Below are 25,681 nucleotides of genomic sequence, written 5' to 3'. Positions count from 1 at the left end.
TTTATAATTAAAATTTATGCCATATATAAGTAAACTCAAATAGAAAAAAATGCAGTTATTGTTAAAATAGCAGTACTTTAAAATTTGATACATCAGGCCAGGTGAAGTGGCTTACGCCTGTAATCCTAGCACTTTGGGAGGCTGAGGCGGGAGGATCACTTGAGGGCAGAAATTGGAGACCAGCCTGAGCACCAGTAAGACCCCAACTCTACAAAAAAAAAAAATAGAAAAATCAGCCAAGTGTTGTGGCACCTTCCTGTAGTCCCAGTTACTTTAGAGGCTAAGCCAGGAAGATTGCTGGAGCCCAGGAGTTTGAGGTTGTGGCGCACTGTGTTGACACCACTGCACTCTAGCCTGAGCAACAGAGTGAGACCCTCTCTCAAAAAAAAAAAATTTTTTTTTTGGATACACCAAATGTGATAGATATGATAAAATCTAGTTGTATGCATTCATTTTATGTTTATAAGCTAATAATGTCATTATAATAAAAGTTTTGTGTATGTATGCCAAGTGCCTAGCATAGTGCTTGGCACATAGTATGTGATCCATAAGTGATAGTAGTTTTATTATTTTATTCTAGTTTCCACTTCACATGTAATATTTTACTGAGGTCATGTTTTTTGCTCAAAGGTAAGATGCCCGTAAAAATGCTTTAAATGCACAGTTTTGTACTCTTGATACTATAACTTAAGCAGTTGTCACCGCAATATTCTCATGTGGACCACTTCATTTTTGGTATTACTTTCCTTTTATTTATCGATAGGATTTATTTGGGTAAAAATCTATTTTGGTAACTGAAGGCTGTGGCTCTCAAACTTCAGAATCATAATCACTTATAGGGCTTATTAATACACAGTTTGCTAGACACTACTCTTAGTTCCTGGTTCTGCAAGTGTAGGGTGGGGTTTAAGAATTTACCTTTCTAACAAGTTCTCAGGTCGTGCTGCTGCTGCTGGTTTGTGGGCCATACTTTCAGAACTGCTGTTGTAGGCAAGTGGCATGAATTCTAATTATTGCTGTTCTCTTACAACATATCTAATGGAGTTAATGTATTGATATTATTGATATTGCTGAATTTATTATATTGTCTTCATGAAATAATTTAGAAAAATTTGGTTTGTATAAGCATCAGTGTGCTTATTACTTATGATGTTTCCTGAAGATTACTTTTGCATTAGAGAATTTCAAAGTGCAAGTTTTAATTTGTTTTGATTATTCTTTTTTATTCAAGACACAAAGCCATACAGGTATAATTTTTAGGGGAAAAGCATTGTAAGTTTGGAATATATTTTACAAGGTGATATTATCTGTTATAATTGATTTCTGGAATTCCAAAGTATCAGGATGAAATGGCAATTTAAAAATAGCAACAAAAAATTTTTGCCTTCTTCAGTTCTTTTCAAGAATCTTTTTAAAACTGAAATTTGATAGGCTAGTACTGAGTAGAATTTTGTGCTCATCATTTACACTTATAGATTTCATTCAGAATTTCACTTATACCAACATAACAATTTTGCCTTTTCTTTTTAAAGCATAGCGTATACATACCTTCAGGAATATGATGGTATAGTGGGGTTGCTCTCTCAAAGAAGAAAAGGTAATCAGAAAATCTTTGTCCATGAGATTAGACTGAAATGTTCTCTCATTCAGTGATTACTGAATGCCTTTATGTGCCGGGCAGTATGGCAAAAATCGGTGCCAAAGTAATTTATCTTTATTGTATACAATGAGGGATTTTAGTGGATTGTAACTTAATATGATCTAATTGTGTGATGAGGCTACTGATAAACCTAATGCAATCTTATGCTTCATTAATAGAATTAGTATTGTGTGCAAATGTGGGGAGGTAAGGTTCTGCTGTCTTTATTAGACCACGTGTAGAGTGTGGAGGTTTAGTATAGAGCTAAGGAACACATTGGAGTCATTCATGAAGTAAGGAGCCCTGCTGTTTAAAGGCGTAGCCATATTTGCATATGAGGATTGTTGGAAAATGGGGGTGACAAATGGGGAGGAAAGATATCTTCATTGTGTTATTAGTTCTCGAACGTCTCTGTTTTCCCCACTGTAATATAAAATCCACAAGGATAGGAACCTGTCTGTTGTGTTCACTATTGTGTCCTCAATGCCTAGCTCAGTTTCTGGTGTGTATTCAGCCAGGCTGGAGTGCAGTGATGCAATCATAGCTCACTGTAACCTCAAATTCCTGGGCTAGAGCAATCCTCCTACCTCAGGCCTCTTGAGTAGTGGGGACTACAAGTATGTGCAACTTTGTGCAGCTAATTTAAAAAAATTTTAAATTTATATTGCCCAGGTTGGTCTCAAACTCCTGGCCGCAAGTGATCTTCCTGCCTCAGCCTCCCAAAGTCTGGAATTACAGATGTGAGCCATAGCATATGCAGCCTATTCAATAAATAGTTGAGCCAGTTTTGAGGGGAAGATGATGGTTGCCTTCAAATATTTGTCATGTAGATGGCTTCTTAATTAGTTTTATTACTTAAATTTCTAGAGGACAGATGGAGGTACAAGGGAAAGAATTTTTTGGTGGGCAGATTTCAGTTTTACATAAGAACTTTGTAAAACTTAGATATGTTTGGTAGCCAACTTAATAAGCTTCTTCATGTATTTGAATTGGCTATTTTAAATGCTTGGTTAGAGGCTGCATGAGGATTTACTGCTCCACCTACTTTTGATAGATTATGGGCCAAATGATTTCAGCTATGACTCTTTTGGCTATGTTTCTATCTTTTTATTTAACTATTTAACAAGAAATAATATCAACTAATAAAATACCTTTTCTAAGTTACACCTTTCTTGTCATTTCAGACTAAAGCAAGGCAAAGAGCTGGACCGGGAGAGGGCAGCTGCCAATGAGCAGTTAACCAGGGCTATCCTTCGAGAGAGGATATCAAGTGAGGAAGAACGCGCTAAGGCAAAGCACCTGGTGAGCATTAAAGATTTAGTAGAAAATTCTTGCCTACAGGGAAATCCCTAATGTTTGGGAAAAGCAAAGTACTCTGTGCCAACTTTTAGTTTTAATAATATTCATGTTCTTTTTGCTTAGATTTTCTTCATTTTTGCCTCTTATAGGTAGCTGACAATTTAAGATTAACCATTGAGGGCTGGGCGTGATGGCTCGTGCCTGTATCCCAGCACTTTGGGAGGTGAAGGCCAAGAGTTGAAGATCAGCCTGGGTGACATAACAATACCCATTCTCTTAAAAAAAAAAAAAAAAAAGCCAGGCATGGGAGGCTGAGGTGAGAGATCAATTGAGCCCAAGAATTCAAGGTTACAGTGAGCCATGATTGTGCCACTGCACTCCAGCCTGGGTGACAGAATGAGATTCTGTCTTATACACACACACACACCAAGGGCTTTAAGGCAGGTAAATTCATAAGTATTGAAGTAAATACCAACACACAGACACAGGCACATGTATCATGCCTGAGGAATTGTCTTGTTAATTTATTTTTTTATCCCCTGTTTTTGGTTTGATTGTCTTTGAAATCTCTGGGGCCAGCAGCCTGGCCTTCTTTCTTTCCCTGCTGGTGACTACCAGATGTTAGTCTGGAACACTCCAGCAAAGGTGAGTAAGGTTTGCTCAGTTACTCTCTGGCTGTAGGAAAGAGAAAATACAGAGCAAGGGCATTGGAAAACGATCTTTTTGAAGAGAACAAATAATTTTTCTAAAGAAAATAATTAAAAAAAATTACATAGACATGTTTTTTAAAAAAATGATTATTAATAGAAAAAAGAAAATTTAAAAGGCACTTGTAAATCTGTCTTTCTGATATAACTACAGTTTACACTGTTATGTGTTTCCCTCTAGACTATGTCTTTTATAGGTTTGTTACATATTGAAGAATGGATAATGCCATATATAATGTTTAGGATCATGAACATTTTCCTATGTTGCCAAACATTTTTCTGAAATATTGTTTTTAATGGCTGAGTAATCTGTCTTCTGTATTCAGTATAATTTATTGAACAATTTCCTATTGTTAGATAAAAGTGGAGCTTCTCTGGATGACGCCTAGAGTCCTGGCTGCTCAGTGCCTACATGGGCCTTCCTAGAAACCCAGATATAACTTCTCAGAATCTTTAGTCCTCGTTGTAAAACATTTGGGAACTCGTTGGGCAGGGAGAGTGAGACCATGCAGTGGAGATCTTTGAATGCAAGAGTGAAGGGGCTGTTCCTTGTTCATTAGGCAATTGGGAATCATTAATACTTCATAAGAAAAGGGTTAGTTTCTGTTCTCACCTGTTCTTTACTTTGGTCATTTTGTTGAGAGGCTAACCAATTACCAGATGCAAACAGAGAGAATGAAAGGAAGTTCATGTACAATGAATCCATTTCTTTAGTGACTAATCCAGGGCCAGGCTGCAGGGGTAGATAGTGAAGCCAAAACCTTGGTGACAGGAAGGAAGAAATGTCAGTGGGCTGACTGGCAGCCACCTGAGAGCAGCACACACATTCTGTGGAACTAAGAGAATAAGAGAGGGGGAAGGAAAGTCAGTCATTGTGCAAGGAGAATAATTTTAGAATTAAAGACAGTGAGCATTGAGTAATGCAATTGGTGATTATATCTGTTGCACGTCTGAGCTGAAGGATTTTTTTTTGAGGGAGTTAAAAAACTGTCAGGCCAGTAGGCTGAAGGGTCATTTTTATGCATATTAAAGTCGCCAATTTGAAGGCTGAGGGTGGAGTGGAGAGGGTTAATAGTGCTCGTGTTTGAGGAAGCTGGGAGAACAAAATTCTTAGCCTCCAGAGGGCAGAAGAATCCCTGGTTGGCATTTGGCCCCAGCTTTTGCCCCTTTGCATCTTATCCTTGAAGCACTCTTCTCTTTTTACCTTTCTTCCATTGAACTTGTTTTGTTCTCTTAGTTCCTGGAGACAAACAAGATTAAAAAACTGAAAAAGCTTATTATATACACATGCACATATACACATATACACACATACACACATACACCCCCACACACACACAAAGACATAGAAAGAGGAGAGTTTTCACAAAAAATGTAAAAGTATAAAAAGGTATTAAATTATATTACGCAGTGTGGTGTGGTTGGAATAGCATATCTTCAGTCTATTTGCTCTTTTTATCTAATAAATCTTATCTGTTGTGTGCCTTTATTTTCTTTTGTTTAGCTGGTTAAGCATAAGAAACTGGTGTTGTACATTCTGTTTTGTAGATCTTCTTCCTTAATGATTCTGGGGTTGTGGGTATAGATGGTAAATTACAGTACTCAGAACTCCTGAATTTCAGCATCTATCATAATATTGGCCAAATAGAGTCTTCAAAGCACTTAGGGAACAAAAGTAGAATTTATACAGGAGAAAGATAGCTGATTCAGAGAGTCCCTTCTTGCCTTGAGTGTTCTCAGACATCTGAGTGGTTGTCATGGCCACAGCAACATGGCTACTTATGGCAATTTAATTCCTGATTTATTTGCCAAATTTATTCCTTTATTGTCATTATTTGCTGTTATAGAAGACATACATAGTCGTTGGATAAAGATCGGAAAATAAATACGAAAAATATTAAAATCACTCAGAGTACCAGAATCATCTCAGTTATCCAGAGATAACTGCTGCTAACATTCTGGTTCGTAGGTTTTATATTCCTTTTCGATTTCTATTAAGATTTATTTTTATATGTGCAAATGTAGTTCCTCAAACAGATAATAGTATATACATATTTATATAACTCATTCAATAGCCTTCACATCAAAACATTTAGACTATATGGTAAAGGTTTCCATGCCAATAAATTTGTTTTTGTATGGTCACTTTTTAATGGTTGGATGTATTTCATTGAGTTTTCTCCTATTATTAAAATAATACAAGAATATCATAGAAAATAAAAAAATTACTAAGAAAATGAGTAGTGTTGTAATTCTGTCAGCTCCCATTAATGTTTAGAGGTATGGAGTACTTTCTGCCTTTTTTCCACCACGTATATATTTGCCACACGCTTTAGGTTTTCAGATTACGCATACCACCTTTCTCTAAAACAGAGTCATGTGGTGTGGAATGTGACTGTAGGCCTGTTGTTGTTCCTTAGTTTCTTGATCCCCAACAGGAGAGGTGGGCATCTTGAGAACCTGTAATTCATGTGTGAGTCACCCCAAGAATGTTGGCTTTGCTTTTTGCTGTGAGTGCTAAGCCCCTATTGCCGCCATTCTTAATTCTAGTACATGCGACTCTAAGTGATAGCCAAACACTGGTTTTAGTCCTCTTTATTTAGAACCCAGTGTTGCAGCCTGCAGGAAGTAAAGGTTGGTTTTCACACATTTGAAGTAATTAAAAAGCTGTCTTTCAGGAGAACTGGGGCCCTGGGGGTGTGGGGAGAGGAGCTGATGTGACGTTGGTACTGTGAAATAAGTCCAGGTTTTTCTTCCCACAGTTGTTTTAGCAGCTAGCTTTATTAAAGCTCTTTGAAGAGCAAAGTCACGATGGCCCTGTTGAAGTTTTAAAATAGGATCAGATCAAAACTTCTCCCTTTGGAAGAATTGCTTTAGCTGGGGAAGCTGTTAATCTTACTCTAGATTAATCTTACTCCCTACTCTCCTAGTAGGGAGAGCATACCAGCCTCTCTCCCTACCCAGCATTGACCGGTGATTTTATCCAGAGGCTTTGGAAGAGGCAGTTTACTGATGATTTTACCTGCATGAAAATGTTAAATGAAATTCACATTAAAAATATGTTTCTAGGACTGGTCCGAAGGCAGTGAGTTATCTCAATTGGAAAAAGAAAGTATGCTGCTTAGGAGTGGGAAAACACCTCTGTAAAGAATGAGGACTAATAAAAAGGACAGGACCAGGAAACCTGTAAAGTTAACGCAACTTGTTATTTTGTGTATTTTTAAGCTCTTGTACATGGAATCTAATATTTGCTATGTCATTACATTTTTTTAAAATTGAAGAGTAGTACGTTGCTTTTTTTTTACTTTGCAGTTATATATTATTTCTTTTTGAAATGCCAATTAGAATTTTTTTTTTATTTCGGCATATTATGGGGGTACAGATTTTAAGGTTTCAATAAATGCCCATTTCCCCCCCTCCCCCCAAAAGTCTGAGTCTCCATCATGACCATCCCCCAGATGGTGCACATCTCACTCATTATGTATGTATATACCCACCCCCCTCCCCCCTCCCACCTGCCCAATACCCTATTACTGTAGTACCTATGTGTCCACTTAGGTGCTACTCAGTTAATACCAGTTTGCTGGAGAATATATCTGGTGCTTGTTTTTCCATTCTTGGGATACTTCACTTAGTAGTATGGGTTCCAGCTCTAACCAGGAAAATATAAGATGTGCTATATCACCGTTGTTTCTTAGAGCTGAATAGTACTCCATGGTATACATATACCACATTTTATTAATCCAATTAGAATTTTGATTCACTCTTTTTTCTGTCTTATTAAGTTATGCTGGTTTAATATTAGATGTTTCTTGCTATTGCCATGGAACTGTGTAGTGTTCTCATTTTTTAGAAAATCTAAACTTTAAAGGAAGTCTTGATTTACTTACATAAGGCACTATTTACTTAAATATTCTGGAAGTTGTAAAGCTAAATGTGAGATAGTTTCCTTCACTCTTTGGACAGATGTTTTATTGAGTGCTTACTGTTCATGTCTCCATGAACTAAGTACTAAATGAAGAAGACAAAATCCTATCCTTAAGGAATTCATAGTATAACATGGGAAGCAGATACGTTAAAAATGTTTAAAAGTGCTAAGTCTTTTGCAGAACCATACTTCTTATAGTCTTGCAAGAAATCTCACTTTTGTGAAAGCAGGAAATTTGTATTCTTTTTAACTCATTGCTATATCTGCATTGAATTGTTAAACCCATATTTGAGTGCCTAATATATGCCAGTGCTGAGCAAACAGTAAGCAGTCAATAAATATTTGTTGGTTGAATAAATGAATAATTGAATTTACTCAAGTCCTGGAAATAGGAGAAGAGTGGGAAAGAATAGGAAAGATTTTCTGGGGAAATCACTTCTGGGGAAGCATACCTGAGCTGACTCTTGAAGGATGAGCAGAGTTTGCCCCCAACGTTGAGGAGAAGAGATGGTACATTTTCGGATATTGCAGGCAAAAGCAATGAAGCATGGGGACAGTGGGGCACTACAAGGAGCTGTTGAGTGGGATGTTCGGGGCAAGGAGTGTTGGGGGCTGAGGCAGAGGTAGTTGGCAGGGCCTGAGATCCTGGAGGGGAGGACCATGCATGCTTGTGAAGAACCCTACGCTAGACACATAGAAGAGTTTGAAGGAAGCAATGAAATAGTTAGATATTTGGATAGCTCACTCCAGTGAATTGTGAGAGGAGGAATAGAGGAGGACATGACTGGAAGCACAGAGACCAGTGAGAAAGCCATGCATTAATCCAAGTGGGAGCAGATGGTGCCTGAATTAGGGCAGTGCTAGCAGGGAGGCAGAGAAAAGGAGAGATGTAAGAAATATTTGTGAGATAGTATTTCTAAGATTTTAGTTTTGAGGGGTTAAGAGAAGCAACAAGGTTAACTACAAGGTCTAGTGTCAGCAATTCTGTACCATTTTAAATAGAAAAAATTAGTAATCAATTTAAAAAATGTCCTGGGTTCAGCATAACTGTGAAGTCTGACTTCAGTGTAGCATCGAGGAAGGTCCTGGCCTCAGAGATTGCACTGATTGTTTTGTTCAACTCTTGGTGAGAACATGAGTCAGAATATTAGGTATTTTAGTACCTTTCTGAATTGCTCTTCATTATTTATTAAACACCCACTGTGTAGTAGGTGCTGTTAGTTCTCTGGGAATGCAAAGATGAGTTAGACCTGGTTGCTTTTCTTTAAAGAGTTTCCAGTCAAATCTGAGGTTTGTGGGGAAGGTCATTCTTACCTTGGATTTCCTCTCCCACCCTGACACTTACGCTATAATTTTTGAATTTGTAAAACCTCATACTGTTTTGAAAAAAATAACATTAAAAAATAGGGTGGGTGAATGCATAAATTTAGTTTTTGCAGATTTAAGCAACTGTTTCACCAAAATGTCACTTTTCATCCCCAGTTTCCTTTTTGTCTGAAACGCACCAGTGAAGCAATCAAGAGGAAGAATTGATTAATTTTGTGCTGTGTGCTTTTTAGTTCTGTGTTTTGTTTGTGCTTCAAACTGTGACAGTTGAAATTTCATGTTAAAAGAGAAAAAAGGTTTGAATTTGGGGTATGGAGAAAAATGACTAAATTAAAGGAAAGAGATAAGAATACCACTGCTGTCCTAATATAAGGGAAATTGCGCCCACAGGTGAAGAGTACAGTTGGGGTTGTAACTTGGAAAGGATCAACATGGTTCATGTTCAAAAGTTCTATGTAAAAGAGGAGGAGTAAGAGTGATCACCTGAGGTTTTTAGTATCATTAAAATTAGCCAGGTGGATGAAAGTGCAGTGTAACAGTGTTTATCCTGGCTTCTTTTATTGGGCACTTAGCGAAAATGAAAAAAAAAAAAAATGCTATTTTTTGGTGCCATTTAGTGCTTTAATTATGACCCCCCCATTAAAGCTCTATCTCTGGTTATATATGTTATGTGCTGGTTTTTCTTGCCCTAGACACTAAGCCCCAGTCATTCTAATATGCCTACAATATTTGCTTGCTTTGAATGCTAAAAATGAAATTAATGCTTTTGAGCTTTTCCTTTTGAGGACTACTTAAATATAGGATTTCCACTTTATGTTTGAGAGATTTGAGCCATTTAGGTGTAAGATATTTTCTTCAGTGTTATTGGTGAGACTAGGCTCTGGGATCCATGTGCAAGTCCCATGCTTTGTAACTCCTCGGTTAATAGCGTACTAGGAGATTCAAAGGGAATCATCCCTCAAGATAGGTGAGAGCAGAGGCATGGCGCTGTGTTTTTTTGCCTCCTGTGCATGTGGATCCAGCAGGCCGTTACAGTTTCTTGGACAAAGCATTTGGGCCTTATTTTCTCTTTATGTTCTTTGTTGTCACATGTGGTACCTACTTCCTGTGTATTATGGTAGCATTGTGATTGTCAGCTGGAATGAGTACAACCTTATGAAGAGATGTTTAATCAAATATTCTGTGGAGTGGCAGGGCAACTTCAGGTATGTTTGCTACTGCACTGGAGTGGGATAAACATGTTTAGTTTCAGTTTGTCAGCCTAGCCCAAAGAATAAATAGGACCATGATTACAGATTTCAGTGTTTATATGCTAAAAACTTACCCAGATGAGTATATTTCTCAAATGTACATTTTCAAACCCCCTCCACATCCAGGAGGTTGGCAGAAAGTCCTAGGATCTTAACATAGCCAAATAGCCTTAGAGAAGCAAGATGCCATGCTAGCTAGATACTAAGGGGGTCTGGACGTAGAGAATGGTTGAGCGTGTTTCTGCTAGTGGAGGTTTCCCTGTTAAGATCAGGGAGCCTGCCCAGTGAACATACTATAGAGGTGGCCACCATTTGCTTGTATTGTTTTTCTCCAAGGGACTATCTCAGACTATGTGACCTTGTTGACAAAGTGATTAGAGAAGAAGACAGCACAATTGAGTATAACACTATTGATGTTCTTGGCAACAATTAGTCTTATTTAAAGACAGCTATGGGGAGTAACTTTGCTTTGAATGTGTTGTTGCATTTTCATTCTAAACATATTCTGAAAATTCAACAACTTGCTTGCAAACCAATTGGTTCAGGGCAACTATTGTTGAGTGGTGTCCTCTGTCTTAGCCCCACCATAAATAGTTTATTGACATCCTATCACTTGGGTCATTATTGGTATCCAGGTGAGATATGGAGAGCATTGAAAAAAATCCATAGGTAACTAAGGTGCAAAGGGCTGGTTATAATTCCATCTCTTTTTAATGGTCTGGCATTTATTGTTAACATATTTGCTTCACTTGCCTGGTCTAAAATGAACTGTCATTAGGGCCTTGGAATTTTATTGAACTGACATCATAATCTCATTTCCTACTGAAGAGGCTAAGAAATATGGCCCTCAGTGTTTACTTTAACATGTAACAAATTAAAAGTTTAACATAAGTGTAATCAAGTCTGTCAATCCTTACAAATCCGAATTAAGTGTTTTGCACATTATATTTTGAATGAGACAGTAAAACAGATGAACTCCCATTTCGTTCAATAGCAGTCTTTTTAGTTTGTCTTCATGGTAAGTCTCACAACTGTCAGTTCTGATATATCCTTTGTGAATCACTTTCAACCTATTGTGCTTAGACCCGTGGTTTAATGAATTCAGTCAAAAATTGAATAGCAGTATTGTCTACCATGTGATATTCCATGTGCAAGGAGAGCTACTTCATTTTTGTTTATCAGACATTAAATTCTTCACAATGTTGAACATCCTAGCTCTGTATTTATTCCTTTTGTGTATCCCTGCTTTTATTGCTCACATATGCTTCCTAAATGGTACTGAGTTACACTTTTTGTGTGTTTCTTGATGTTATGAACTGTGCCCTGATTTGGACAGGGGGCTTTATTTTCAAGTATCTTGAATTGTTCCCTTTGCCATAGAGACAGTCACCATTTGGTTCCAGTGTGATTCATTCTACTCTTTTCTTTACTATCTCTAGTTTAAGGATGACTTCTCCTGAAAATACCGAGGGGCAGAATTACCAAATGAAGTAAGGCCTCCATTCTGTAGAGAGCAGGAATCTGTTTACAAACCTGCAGTATTTATTATATACCTCATTTAGCCCATTAATCATTTTAATAGAAAAATGAGTCATTTTAGATGATTCTGAAATAATTTGAGGTAAGCTACATAGCCCCAGGCAGAATATGATTTACTCAGACAGCACCATGCTATTTTCAAAAAATATATAATGGAATGATCAGCACCAATAATTTATGATTACTTGTGGTATATCAGATGTCTCCATTGTCACAGAAGTTTGTTTATTAGATTAAGTGTTTAGAATCTTCTGGCTGGCTTTCCCCCTTCTTCCATCTTTTATGACAAGTGGTTATGAAGTTCCATACTTACCCTCTGCCTGTTCTAAACAGTGATTATAAATTTAATTCGATATTTGTGTTTAATATTCTCTTGATAAGAAAGAACACCAGTCAGTGTCTTGGGCCAGTTTTATTGGTGCTTATAAAAATCTACTCATATACAATTTCTGTTTAGAAATTAACATCATCCTTTTACAGTTTCTTTAGCCTAATGTATGCACTTATTTTAAATCCTGTCTTACCTATCTATATGTCATCTGTTTGGCTCTCAGAAACACGGTTAACTGATCGCCTGAAACACAGCTAACTGATCACCTAGAACCATAGTTCTGAACCTGAAAGGAATCACAAAGTATGTCTAGCTGGTGTAATAAATCTTATGAAGTTTATTAATAACCAGCATCAAAACAAAAAGCAGTATTTGTTTTCAGTATTAGTTTTGTTTGTCATTTAACCAAGAGCTTTCAAATCCGTTGTCTCATTTGGTGTTTGATATGTGAGTAGGACATCTGTCATTACTGTTAGAGATGATAAAACAAATGTTCAAAGAGACTATGAACCTACTAGGATTATAACTCGGATTTCCTGTGCATAGGCGATCTTATTTGAAAACTGAAAAATTATGTCATTGACCATTTTGGAGATTTGTTAAGTTAAAAAAGGAAACAAAAAATTGAATGTATAGTTATATAATTGTTAATGTATTTTCCAATTGCAGTTTCCAATCCCAGGAATAATTATTTTGACAGCAGGTTAATTAATGTGTTAAAAAACTAGTTCCGAAAAATAAACTCTTTTCTCATAGCTCTGGTAGAATGATAGGAAAGAGCTGGTAACTGATTTTTACTTTGTGTCTGCTATTACAAAAAAAGCTGAGCATAAGCATTGTTAGGTTATACGTATGTGTATGTGTATATAATTTTTTGTGTGTTGCATGTGGTAAAGGTAAAGACATTGTAAGAAATTATAATTTTAAAATTAATTTCTTAAATTTTTTACTTTGTAATAATTTTTAACCTATAGAAAAGTTATAAGAATACTACAAAGAACTGAACTCCGATTCATCTATTTGGAAATATTTACCACACTTTCTATATTATTCTCTCTGTTTCTATGTAAATATATTTATATGTTTATATATATATGTATATATGTATATGTATGGGGGATGCGAATTGTTTGAACATGGGTTACTGGAATTATGCCCATTTACCTCTTAATATTTCTACCTGTTAAAAATCAGTATTTGTTTCTTACATAAACAAGTATAGTTGTCAAAATCAGGAAATTTAACATCAATGATGGTTTTAATTTGTAATCCAGAATTTGTCAATTGTTTGAATAATGTACTTTATAGCAATTGTTTCTCCTAATACATGACACATTCTAGGATTATATATTGCAACAGTTGTCATGTCCTAAAATTCCATTTTAAAAATGATTTGCAAACAACAGGATCAAGATGAGCATTGTGTTAATTTCAGTTTATGAATTCTTGTATTAGTTGTTAAGAGTTTGGTAAGAAAAAAGTGGAATGAGCAAAAAGGTGAAGAGTTTCATTCAGACATACACATTAATATTCTATATTTTGGATGAATTAAGGAAAAATAGTTGGTTTAGGAATTTTTTTTCATGAACCAAAAACGCTTTCACCAGCATCTACATATGTAGATTCCATGTCTCCATGTCTTCGAAATATAGCAGGCATCTAAGTTGTATCATTAAAAACTATTACAGAGTGAACTCTTTTCCTGTTTTTCTACAGTTTTTGAACAATAATTTCATCTGAAATGGTCTTTTCTCTGTCCCTCCACCCCTCCCTTGCAGGTACTACTCCATGTAATTTTAGGCAAATTGCTTCCTTTTCTTTATACCCTTTGTTTCCATCTGTTTAAAATGAGGACAAGGTCGTTAGTGTACTTGTCTTTCAAGTGTGTTACTTTGATGAATACATATATAAACACAGGAGTTCTTAGAGAATGTAAAGTTCTATATAACTATAAATTGAGTTTTTATAAAGTAATTTTGTTGTATGAATAGGTTACCAATTCTAAGAGTCACATCTATTTTAATTTTCTTTAGTTATTAAAAAAGTCCATTTTAAAAAAGAAAAACAGTTAAAGTTGAAAGCCTCTATTTTCCTGGTTAAATTGGATTTTTGTTATTGAATACTTATTCTGATTAGTAGAGGTGGTGTAGTCAGAGGCACAGGTATAAATGTTCCTAGTCACTATATTGAATGTGTCAAAATGAGAAGAGGGATCCTTTTCTTGGAAATAAGAGGATGGGATCTTTCTACTAATATGTGTTTGTTGGTTTAGAATGAAACTCAAAGCTTGTTTTGGAAAATAAACTGAAGTTGATATTTAAAAATGTGTACAATCAAATTAAAACAAAAATTGGTCTACATTATATCTTTAAAAAATAACTATTAAGTACCCTAAATTTGCAATGACATTGGTGACCTTGAAGGACGTTATGCTAAGTGAAATAAGCCAGAAAGAAAGACAAATACCGTATGATCTCTCTCACATGTGGAATCTAAAGAAGTTGAACTTCTAGAAGCAGAGAGTAGAACAGTGGTTGCCAGAGGCTGGGCTTTGTGACTATAGTTATTAATAATAATGGTGTATTGATTTGCTAAGGGAGTAGAGCTTAAATATTCTTACCACACACATACAAAGGTGACTATGTGAGGTGATAGATGTGTTATAAGTTGATTGTGGTAATCATTTTACAATGTATGTGTGTATCAAACCATCACATTGCATACCTTTTTTCACTAAACCCTTTTATTACCTTTAAGTATAAACAAAGATTCATCTTTTCAAATGCTTCCTTTCTTTATTTTCCATTTATTTCTTCAACTCATTAAAAGTCATTTGTTAATTTTTAATGTGATCCATTTATATCTTCTGCCTTGCCTATTCCTGGCATAATTGTTCTTCCTTTCCTAACACCCTCTCGCCCTATGTTAATTTTGCACCATGTGGACAGTGGCATCTTCAGAATATTTCCTGTCATTGCTGTCATGCGCAGGTGACAGAGAATGTATTGGTGCTTCAAACTTATTAGTTTTTACTCCCTTGAAGAACTCCATATATTATAAAGATAATGGCTCAGTTCCAACCCTAAAAGCATCAAAAAGAACAAACTCTAAATAACACCCTCCTTTGGAATGCAGCATATTTTAACTGTGTATCTCCATCTTGTAGATCACCATTTCCAAGATACATCTCTAACTGCACATATGTTCTGCATGCATATTATAATATTGCTTTCCCCGTCCTCTCTTCTCGCTGCTCTTCTCTTTGAATTTTTTTTGGAACATGTACACTGGGCCCGTAGAGTGACACAACAAAAGCAGGCTCTTGAAGTAGTCAGGTTTTGTCCTTGTAAATGACATGGTACAAATGCATGCCGTGGATTAAAATATGTTCACCCTGACAGAAATCTTTTACTTGAAGTGAAAAAGTCTCCGTCAATTCTGATTGCAACAAAGGTTGCTGCTGTGAGTGAGAGGACTTGCCAAGACTGCAAGTTTCTCGGGCTCTATCTGGAGACACATTTGTTTCTTGATTCTCAGTTGTGAGCTGGTTATAATCTTGTCTTGGCATGCTCTGTTTGCAGAATATATCAGTTTCCATTTTTCTTTGGCTTTTTCCTCAAGATTTATGAAGGGGGGGCTGTATTTAGCTTTTTGTCTGGCAAGTAGCAAAACCTGTTTGAGTTCCCTAATCAATAATTGTAAAATAACTAGAAATTGATCCATGCCAGCTGGAAATCCATCCATGCATTTCTGTTAATATCTGTCATCTAAGAGAAGCTATACAAAAGACATTATTGTCCCCACATCACTGAAGATAGGACAGAACCAGGTAGCGGAATGCTCTCATAGCATTTTCAGTTTGATATACGGCTTTGGGGCATTTTTTCCAAATTTGAGGTACATATAAGGTTGAAAAAATTTCTGGCATGTGAGCATAAACTAATTTGGGTTATACATGGAGATGGAGTGATGATGTGATTTGATGCTACTGCTAGGTCATGCCTCCTCCAAAATATACTTTTCACTGATTTGGCATGACCTACCCCTCTTTCCTGTTTGGCGTGAAATTCTTATTTCCCTCTCTGTCAAGATAGAATTAAGGGAGATAAGTACTGCAGTGTTTAGTTTGGCAAAACCACCATTGATACACGCATATGTTGCTTAGGCAGAAATGATGCTAATTGATATTTGGGGAGGGGGACACACCTCCTCCTCCTCTCCCAGTCGTTGTGAAAATACCTGTGTTTGTCAGACTGTTACCTTGTCACTGTGGGGGTTTTAGAAGGCCTAAAGGTAATCACTGGGTAAAGCACTTTTATTTTGGGGAGTTTTATCTGTGCTTGTGGACTGTAGTAAGATGCTTGCTCTAGTAGTGGTATTGTGGTAAATCTCAAAACATACTGAGTAGCTGCAGAGCAACAATTGCCTGTTGCCGATTGAATATGTTAATATATCTAAAGAAAGGATGTGTCAATCTTTATTTCTTGTCTTTAAAACAAAGTTTTAAAAACATTATTTAATATCTTGGGACATGTTTACAATGTAATGTTCACTAGGATAAAAATCAAGATACTCTTTGATATCTTTATATCTCCAGGGACAGAAAGTTTCTTAGTAGGATTGTTTTTTCTTTTTAATTTGTTTATTATACTTTTAAAATGCTTTTCATGTCTACCCAAGTCTCTGAAATGAATAAATATTAATTTACATACTTACATACTAAAACAAAATACATCTTCAGCCATTAATTGTTATTTAGAAAAGAGTTAAACATATGGCAGGAAAGGAGAGATTGAAAAAGATAAGCAGTGGTTGTGTCCTTCCTGTCTGCCCTGGTCAACAACTTTCTGGTCCTGGTGGATGTCTGTCTCTTGTGCAAATGTGTATAATAAGCTATTTTAGCCTCATACCATCACACATTCAGGTCATAAAACTTACTAAATAACTCTCCAGTTATGACTTGACTTTCTAAATACCTGGTCTACAGAAAGAGCATGTCTTGGCGAGGGGTCCCACAAGCCTGGTCTTTTTTTGGCAGATGTAATTCTTTTTTTTTTTATTTTTTATTTTGTTTATTAGATGTAATTCTTATTTAAAGTGATAATTTGACTTTTTGGTTGACTCTTAAGTCTGTAAACTTCAGATCTTGTTGAGAAAATGTGCAATACTAAGTTCACTCAAAGTAATTCTTTACCCAGGGCCTTTTGATTGGTGGCCCCTATGCCACGTGCCAAGTGGGCTTTTCTTTTTCAAAACTTCATTGAAGAAAAGGAATTGAGAAGGGTGTGCCCCACACAGGTATGTCCAGTGATGTGAGACCTTCACCAAATTGGAATGTTACATCCATTTCTAAGCTTTTCCCAGGATTTGCTTTTTGAAGTCTCACTTAGCTCCTTCTTTTCCCCTTTGTTGGAGGCCAGTTTCGCCTTGGAATAGATAGGGGCAAATCATCTTGCACAATCACTATACTTCTTGTTAGAACTTGAGGTCCTAGAAATCACCCTATCTAATCTCCTCTTATTTGTGAAGAAGGAGGCCCAGGGCTCTTAGGAATAAAGTGATAGAGCCAGGACTAGCACTCAAATCTCTATGCTTCCTATCTGCAATGCTTTTCAGTCTTCTTTGTGGCAGTTTCCCGAGAGGCTGTAAGGATTGCTAGCCAGAGAACAAGAAGGCCGGGGATCATTCCATGTGTTTGGGCTGGCTTGGGACTAGCAGGTCTACTGAAGGGGAGAAGCCCCCCTGCGGGGTAAGCCGGGCACACAGAGAGCAGTGGGATAGATAGCTCTTCAGCACACCTGTGCAGATGTATGTTTGTTTTTGTGTACTGGACCTTCTATTCTCTGCCTCTCCTAGTATGTTGTAGTTTTCTCAGTGGTCCTTTCTACTGTTTACACACTTGTTCACCTGAAAGCCTTAAGTGGCTGGGTGAAGAGTAATGTCATAACTCTTAGACAATGAAGCTAGTGCCTTATGCCATAATCTCTCTTAAATGTTGGGGAAGAAGGCCCCTACTATTTATCAGTTGTCTTCAAGGCCACTGTTATGATGACTGAGATAGTAAATGTCTCCAGCCTCTCTCTGTTCTTACCTTGAAACGAAGAGGCAGAAACATGATCACTGAATACAGAGACTGATGATCATTGACAGACCTCATTCTGTGATTATGATGACCTTATATTATACTTATGTGAAGTTATAGTAAAGCTCTTATACTTTATAAGAGTTATCTTTAATAACATGGCTTGCCTACCATAACCAATGCCCATTAATTTGGCAAGAGTGGTCTTTTATTCCCTCACTTTTTATTTATGTGTGTTTGTGTGTGTGTGTTTCATTTCATTCATTCAACAATTATTTATTTAGGGCCTAACATGTGCCAGGCACTGTGATGTACATGCTGGAGATATGTGAAAATATATGTTATTAAAAAATCCTCGCCCTAATAGAGCTTACATTGTAGTAGGAGGAATTGTTATATACTGTGCTTAGTGCTGATGCCTGAAATACGTAGGGATTAGGGAGAATGGGATAGTAGAGGGTTAACTCTAAGGTAATAAAAATAGTTAACTTGGTATTTAATGCTCTAATTCAATTTATCATTATTTTATGACATTCTACACCTATAGAGTGCTTTATAATTATTCAGGCCACTTTTATATTTCATTTGAAACAGTTTTGACATTTAATCAGAAGAGAATGTTTTTGAAAGTATTCTTTAAAACTGTGCAACACTATATAAATATATGAGCTTTATATTAGACAAGTTTGTATTATTCAGGGTTCTCCAGAGAAACAGAACCAATAGGGAGTGTGTGGGGGGATCACAGATAAATTGATTGATTGGTTGATTGATTTTAAGGAATTGGCTTCCACTATTGTAGGGGCTGTCAAGTCTGAAATCTTTAGGGCAGGCTGACAGGCCTCAGATCCAGCTAAGCATTGATGTTGCAGTCTTGAGTACTAATGCAGTCTGCGGGCAGAATTCCTTTTTCCTTAGGGGACCTTTGTCTTTTTCTCTTAAGGACTTCAACTGATTGGATGAAGCCTGACAAAGACTTGCCTTTGAAAAAAACTTTAGTCATGCTCCCCAGAGTCCTTTCTGACTAGGCCAACCTTGGGTTTCCTGCTCTATTCTTATAGAATCCAGTTTGAGCAAGAATCCTGTTAAGTTAGTTTAGGGAAAATCCTCTACCCTTGATATCTGACCACCCTGGATATCTTATCACCCTGGCCTGCCTCCAACAGTAATCCTATCAGGTTGGTTTAGCCAGAAACTCTTTATCCTTGATGTTTCTCCTCTTAGCAATTTTCTATCCACTGACCCCCACCCTGCTCCTTGGTTATAAATTCCCACTTGTCCTTGTCAGAGTTGGAGTTGAGTCCAGTCTCTCTCCCGTAGTCCAAGGCCCCATTGCAGTGGTCCACCCTGAATAAAGTCTGCTTTGCCATCTTTAACAGACCCATCCACCTTGTGGTGGAGGGTAACCTGTTTTACTCAAAGTCTACTGATTTAATGTTAATCGCATCTAAGAAACAAAACCTGTATGGCAACATCTAGACTGGTGTTTTGACCAAACACCTGGATGCTGTGGTCTATCCAAGTTGACACATTAACTATGTCAGTTGTCTCCACTTTCTAGATGGAAAAACTGAGAAGTACTTTTTTTGCCCTGCATTCTAAATGATGTTGTAGAAAGCTAGGCAGTATGCACACCGGTTACTATAGGATGTGGAAATATTTACTTTGTTCATAATCATGCTTGTAGGTCTTTTCTGCATAGGTGGGGGAGAGCAGTAGTTTATGGAAGAATGCCCCCCCAACCCACACACACTGAGGGAAAGAATCTGAAGAAGTTGGTTATGTGTCTGAAGTTGTTGGTTATGTGCATACAGTGTGATAGTTTGGGACCTTATGACTTAGCTGGGCTTGGCCCAGAGAAGGGCCTTTGTTGCCTCTTCCTCAGTTACAGTTACCATTTTTAATGGTTTCCTGCCTTGCAATTCCTTGATGTTTTTGCTGCAGAGAGGAAAGCCATCTCTTTAGTACACTGTGTGACTTCCATTCTAGAGGAATTTTGTGGAGATTAAAGGGCATGGAACTGAGTTGCAGGCGATCTGTGATCAAAGTTGTGCTTTATCTGAATAAGGTCAACAAGGGTATCAGTCTGAGCAACCTGCATAGAAGTCCAGAGGAGCAGGCAGATAGAGAGGGAAGTTTACTGTATATAGAGTGGAGATTTCTGCTTTACTTAGCCCCTCAGTGAGACTGCTGCTGCCCTGGTGGCTTTTCTGGGCAGGATTTTGTGGAATGTTGGGAGTTGTACCCTCTGAGCAGTTGGGCCTGTAGCTGTGGGTCCCCCTTGTCTCTGAACATTGCAGAGTCTCCTTTTTTTGGTTGAGATGCTGAAGGTGGCACAGGTGAAGGCTCTGGTGGCACCATTTTGGCATTGTCACTTGCCTTCCTTCTCAACCACTTATCCAAAATCTGTCTCTGAATCATTGCCTCACGAGAAGGCCTGACCCCATCTCTAGAAAGGAGGTAGATTACCAGGTCTGTCATGTTCTCTTAAAATGTTAGGTCAGCAAAGCATGCTAGTGTCATGGCCGTAATCTTCCTGTTGAAATAGCAGAGCTATGTAGCAGAACATAGATGACAAATGTTGCCATGTCCCTATTCATTGAGTAGAATAGCAGCCCAGGAGTTCTGTGCCCCTCCTCTGTGTCCGGTGCTGTGTCAGGACGTGGCGGCCACAAGATGGAGCATAGTGTATACTCTGAAGAAGCTTCAAGTGATTGCAATATACTCTACCATTTACAAAGCAAGATGAACTCCCAAGTGCTGTAGGAGCAGGCGGCTAGTCCCTTGGCCTAAAATGTCCACTGCTTTTCTACCCCATCTCTCAACCCTCTCATTTAAATTTTGCCTTTTGTTTCCCAGTACAAGATAAATATCTCCTCGTTTATAAAGCCTCGCTGATTTCCTAACATAGAAATGACCATATTTCTTCTCCATATTTCTAAAACCCTTTGTTTGTAACTCTTTTATAACTAGGGTGACCCCATAATTTATCATCCAGACTGAAAAAGTTAAAGGAGGCACTATTAATTATGTTGGGACAACATATATAAACTGGGATGTTCCAGGCAAACCTGGGCATTTGGTCACTCTATTTATGACCTTTACTCCCTGTTTGAGTGAAATATAGTCTGGTGGTCAAGTATGTATTCATCTCTCATTTTAGAATGTGACTTCCATTGTTGGGGTGGGAGAGGAGGAAGTTATTTATAGTTGCATTTCCATACTGGAATTACACCTGGTAGGAGCTCATGTTTACTGAATGGAATTGATGCCATTCACCATAGATGTCATAAGTTGAGCAGGCCTGCTGGGACCTCCAGGATAGCTGGCAGAGAAGAACATCAGTGTGAATAGATAGAGAGGGGCCTGGGATACTTAGCTGTGGAGTGGCTACTTTGAGTTGTCCAATAGTCCAGTCTTGGTATAATGGCAATTTGGTCTCATACTGGGCTACATTTGGTCTGCCAAATGTCAAATCTGTTCTTTTAGGTAGAGCATGAAGTCAGGGAGTCCCTCAGGCGTCTGAAAGGTGGTAGAGCTGTGGTTCCTGGGCAGTCCATCTAAGTGGACACAGGAGCCTAGTGGGGGTGAGGAGTTGAGCCTCCCCTGAGGCAGGCAGGAGGTAGGAAGGTGACCTGTTTCTCAGTGTCTTCATTACATCTGAATACCTCCTGGCAATATATTAAACTTATAGTGTTGGAGAAGGTTATAATCACTTAGTAAGGCCACTGAGAATTGTGTAGAGTAGAGGACTCTATAAGATTCTTTTTATAGACTGCATGTCAATAAAGAATCTCCTTGATGGAGAGTCTAGATGACATTAGTTCATGGACTTTTACATATAAATGAAGGGCTTGCCATTTAAACAGTCCTTTTCACTGGCCAGAGTAGGCAGCTATTGGAATAATGAAGTGAAGTATTGAACATAATATCGAGTTTATTACCTCATGGTTCTAAAATAAGTAAATAATGGATACATTGACTTCTACTTCATAGATGGTGATAAGCTACCTCTTCAGGACACTTCAAAGGTCTTTCTAAAGGTGCAGTATTTTACTGCTACCTTCCCTGTTGTCATTATTCTTTAGTGCCTTGGGGCTGACTCCCTTTGAAAAGCTGAGCACTTAAAATCCTTCTGTGGGTAATGAGCATTTGCTTTTACTGCAGTCTATAATTTGGACTCCAGTGGCAAATTGTTAGAACAAACTTTCTGAGCCTAGGATATTTTAACACTTTCTATCAGACACCTATGATCAGCAAACTCTGTATGGCTTCAGTTTATTGTATTTGCTATGAAAGTGAACTTCTCATCTATCCATTCAAGGCTGGCGTGAGTGCTTTCCTTTCTGTAGTTAAAAATCCCTTAGGCTTGATATTACCTTCCTAGACAGGATTGTTTACTATTTAATTCTTTGTTATACTTCCTGTCCTTCACTTGCTCTTGTAAAACCTACAACCAACTTTTAAAGCTGCGAATTTTGTGCCAAACTCATTTTCTCCGTCAATTGTGGGTGCAGGTGCAAAAGAAAGGGCTGTGCAATTCTAGGATGGAGGTTCCCAAGTCTGGCTGGTCATTAAAGTTCCCTGTCAAGCTATTATAAAGTACAAATGCCTCAGTGGACTCAGACTTACAGGGTGGGACCAGGGAATGTGTCTTTTTAAAATACACCATTCCGATGCTTAACCCTCGATGTGAGCAACTGATTGAGGGCCTGATGTAGGTGAAGTGTCACCCTCCTCTTGCTGTTGGTTGGCAATCCAGTGGCCTGAATGGTTTTGGTGTTAACCTAGCAAGCCCATTCCTTGATACCAAGGCCTTGGTGCCCATATATGCTTTCAAACTTCCTCCATGTTGTTTGATTATAAAATCTGTATAAAGCATGTTATGTAGCAGTCATGTTATTCATATTTTTGTTAGGAAAATATCCCCATTCATTTTACCTATTGTCCCTCTCTATTAACTCCACTTTGTCCTTATTTGGTCTTAGAGAAGAGAGCACTGGCTTTAGAGACAGAAGACCTGACTTGTGGGCACTTTAGCTAATGAACTTGTGATATTTGGCTTGTCACCTCACTTACCTGAGCTTCAGTTTCCCTTCTTCTAAAATCGAGAGGGTATTTTCCTTATAGCTTTCTTGGTAGGATCAAATGCTTTCATGTATAGGCAAGCACTTTATGAAAGTGCAATTCTGTATTTCTTGATATATATTTTTGTTATCTATTTCTTGATACACAGTCATGTGTTGCTTAACAACAGGGATATGTTCTCAGAAATGCGTCATTAAGTATGATTTTGTCATTGTGTTAGTGTCATAGAGTATACTTAGACAAACCTAGATGATATATCCTACTACATAGCTGGGCTACATGGTATAACCATATACGACCACCGTCATATATGTGGTCCATCATTGACTGGAGCACAGTTATGTGGCACATGATTGTATATATATTTTCCACAGTGTCTGGGTCAGGGTGCCTCATCCAAATGGGTGATCAACAAATGTTCCTAAAAGGTTGTGGAAAGAAGATTGTCAAAGTAATGATGTGTTTCTATTGCTTCTTTCTAAATCCTCCCTTTCTTTTCCTGAACCCAGGTCCCCGAAAGGCTAGGAATTCTACCTCTTGATTCATTTGTAGAAGCTAGGACTTCTTTTGCCTACAGGTAGTATCTAGTGCTGGACACCTACCAGTCGGTGTGTGGAGCTTCCTCCTTTGCCTTTTCAACAGTTTAATTCCAATCACGTTCTTAAAATAATATTTCACTACTTCTGATTTTCCTAATTATCATGCAGATAAACAGTGGGGATCATGACATTAGAATAAGTGAGTGGCTTATGATTTTTGCCTTAGAAAGAGAAACTCTTGCTGTTTTTCTCTCCCCTTGAGCAACACAGCAGTAATAAATGAGCAAGTCCCGAGTACTTTATGATAGATAGTTAATGGTGCTGTGCCGCAGCCAACAGGCCTATTTCCACAGCATCTGTCACAATTCAGAGTCATTAGCATACCTTTAATGGTTTCTTTTCAAAATAATTTCTACTAGGGCATTTAGAATGCATCAAGGAAAAATATTGAGTTCCAGAGATGAGAAATTTTAAATGTAGACAAATGGTTTTCATTGCCTCAGATGTAATTTTGATAAAATCAAGAAACCACATAGCAACGTACTATAGAGTATAACATAATTGACAGCATTTAATGTACTATCTGAGAATTATTTTTTCAGGCATTCTAAGATAGTTAATTAAAAAAAACCTTTTTTTAAAAAAAATTTAAAAAACTAATTTTAATAAATTTTTAAAAATTACTGTTTCCCAGCACCCATAACTCCATAGTAGGCCTTCTCCTGGTCTGTGCTGGCTACCTATTGGCTGTCTTTCACACTCTGTTTAATGATCAATCATAGAATCAATGTGATTTTCATCTTAGAAGATGAAAAATGTTTGGTAGGGCATATGCCATTTTTATATAATATTGGCAGATATTAGGCTTATTTATTTAGTTGTGAGGGGGCAATCTTTAAAGAAGCAAATTAAACTATATCTTTTTCCTAAAATGTCAAGGGTGGGTAAGAGAAGATCTTCATTAGATTTTTAAAGATGAATGTCTAGGATAAGTCTACTATGACTTATTGTTTAAAAAAGCAAAATGACTTTACTTTTTATACATGTAAACCAATGTGTACTTTTATCATGTATTAATAAAAGTTTATTACATAGGTATTTGAATATTAGTTCCTTATATTTGCAAAGGATGCTCTTTTTAAAGATCTATTTATGTATTTTTTATATATATGTATATGTGTGTGTGTATACATATATACATACACACACACACACATACACACATACACGAAACAACAAGATCATGGGGCACATAGTAACCCATAGTCCTAAATAAAATTGAGAATCTTCAAGAGGAAATCTGATGTGGTTAAATTTATACAGATGACAGTTGGAAGGGTCAGAGCTTCTGACTTGTATTTGTTTTTTAACCGTTTCCATCTAATGTTTTAGCCATTCTATGCTTATTCCAAAATAATTTTGTAGCCTCATTAATATTATAATTCCACATTACACTCCTAACACCTTTTTGGAGAGATGGTATTTTTGTCTTTATTTTTCTTCGTGATTGAGAAGGAAATAATATGATTTTCAAATGTCTTAAGATGTATTTTATTACCTCTAGGGTCTGAATACTGTTATTTCTTATTTGTTTTAAATGATACTATGTGAGGTCATTTATTCCTTGTTGTGTATATTATTTTTTAAATTGTTGGAATTAAAATTTAGAACCTATTCTTTGAATTGGGGAAAGGTATTTTCCATTTCTGGAGGACATCACCTACGTTTTTGCACCCTGGAACAATTACTGTCACGCTACTTAAGCAAATAAATATAGGCTCCTTAGAGGATGGAGCTCATGGTTTTACACTTTAATTTAAAACCATGAGTTATGTGAGTTTTATTAGTATGTATGTGTTTAAAGTCCTCATCCACAAGGTCCAGGAAAGCTCAGGATCATGTCCTTGTTCAGGCAACAGGATGGAGCGGGGAAGAGGGGACACAGGGGTTTAC

The 25,681-nt window shown here is 37.2% G+C and overlaps 1 protein-coding gene across 2 annotated transcripts in view; it reads left to right on the top strand.

Moving 5' to 3' along the window:
* CHCHD3 (coiled-coil-helix-coiled-coil-helix domain containing 3) overlaps positions 1–25,681 on the top strand; it is a 279,301-nt gene that overhangs the window by 96,502 nt on the left and 157,118 nt on the right. For both annotated transcript variants that reach the window (XM_012739744.3, XM_012739742.3), the window contains exon 4: positions 2,824–2,941. In XM_012739744.3, coding sequence (XP_012595198.2) covers positions 2,824–2,941 — 118 coding nt within the window. The remainder of the gene's footprint in view (positions 1–2,823; positions 2,942–25,681) is intronic.

Source organism: Microcebus murinus, chromosome 9 (genome assembly GCF_040939455.1).
Source record: "Microcebus murinus isolate Inina chromosome 9, M.murinus_Inina_mat1.0, whole genome shotgun sequence".
Classification (NCBI taxonomy): domain Eukaryota; kingdom Metazoa; phylum Chordata; class Mammalia; order Primates; family Cheirogaleidae; genus Microcebus; species Microcebus murinus.
The sequence above is the reverse complement of the archived record's forward strand: the minus strand, read 5'-3'. Positions and strand labels throughout refer to the sequence as shown.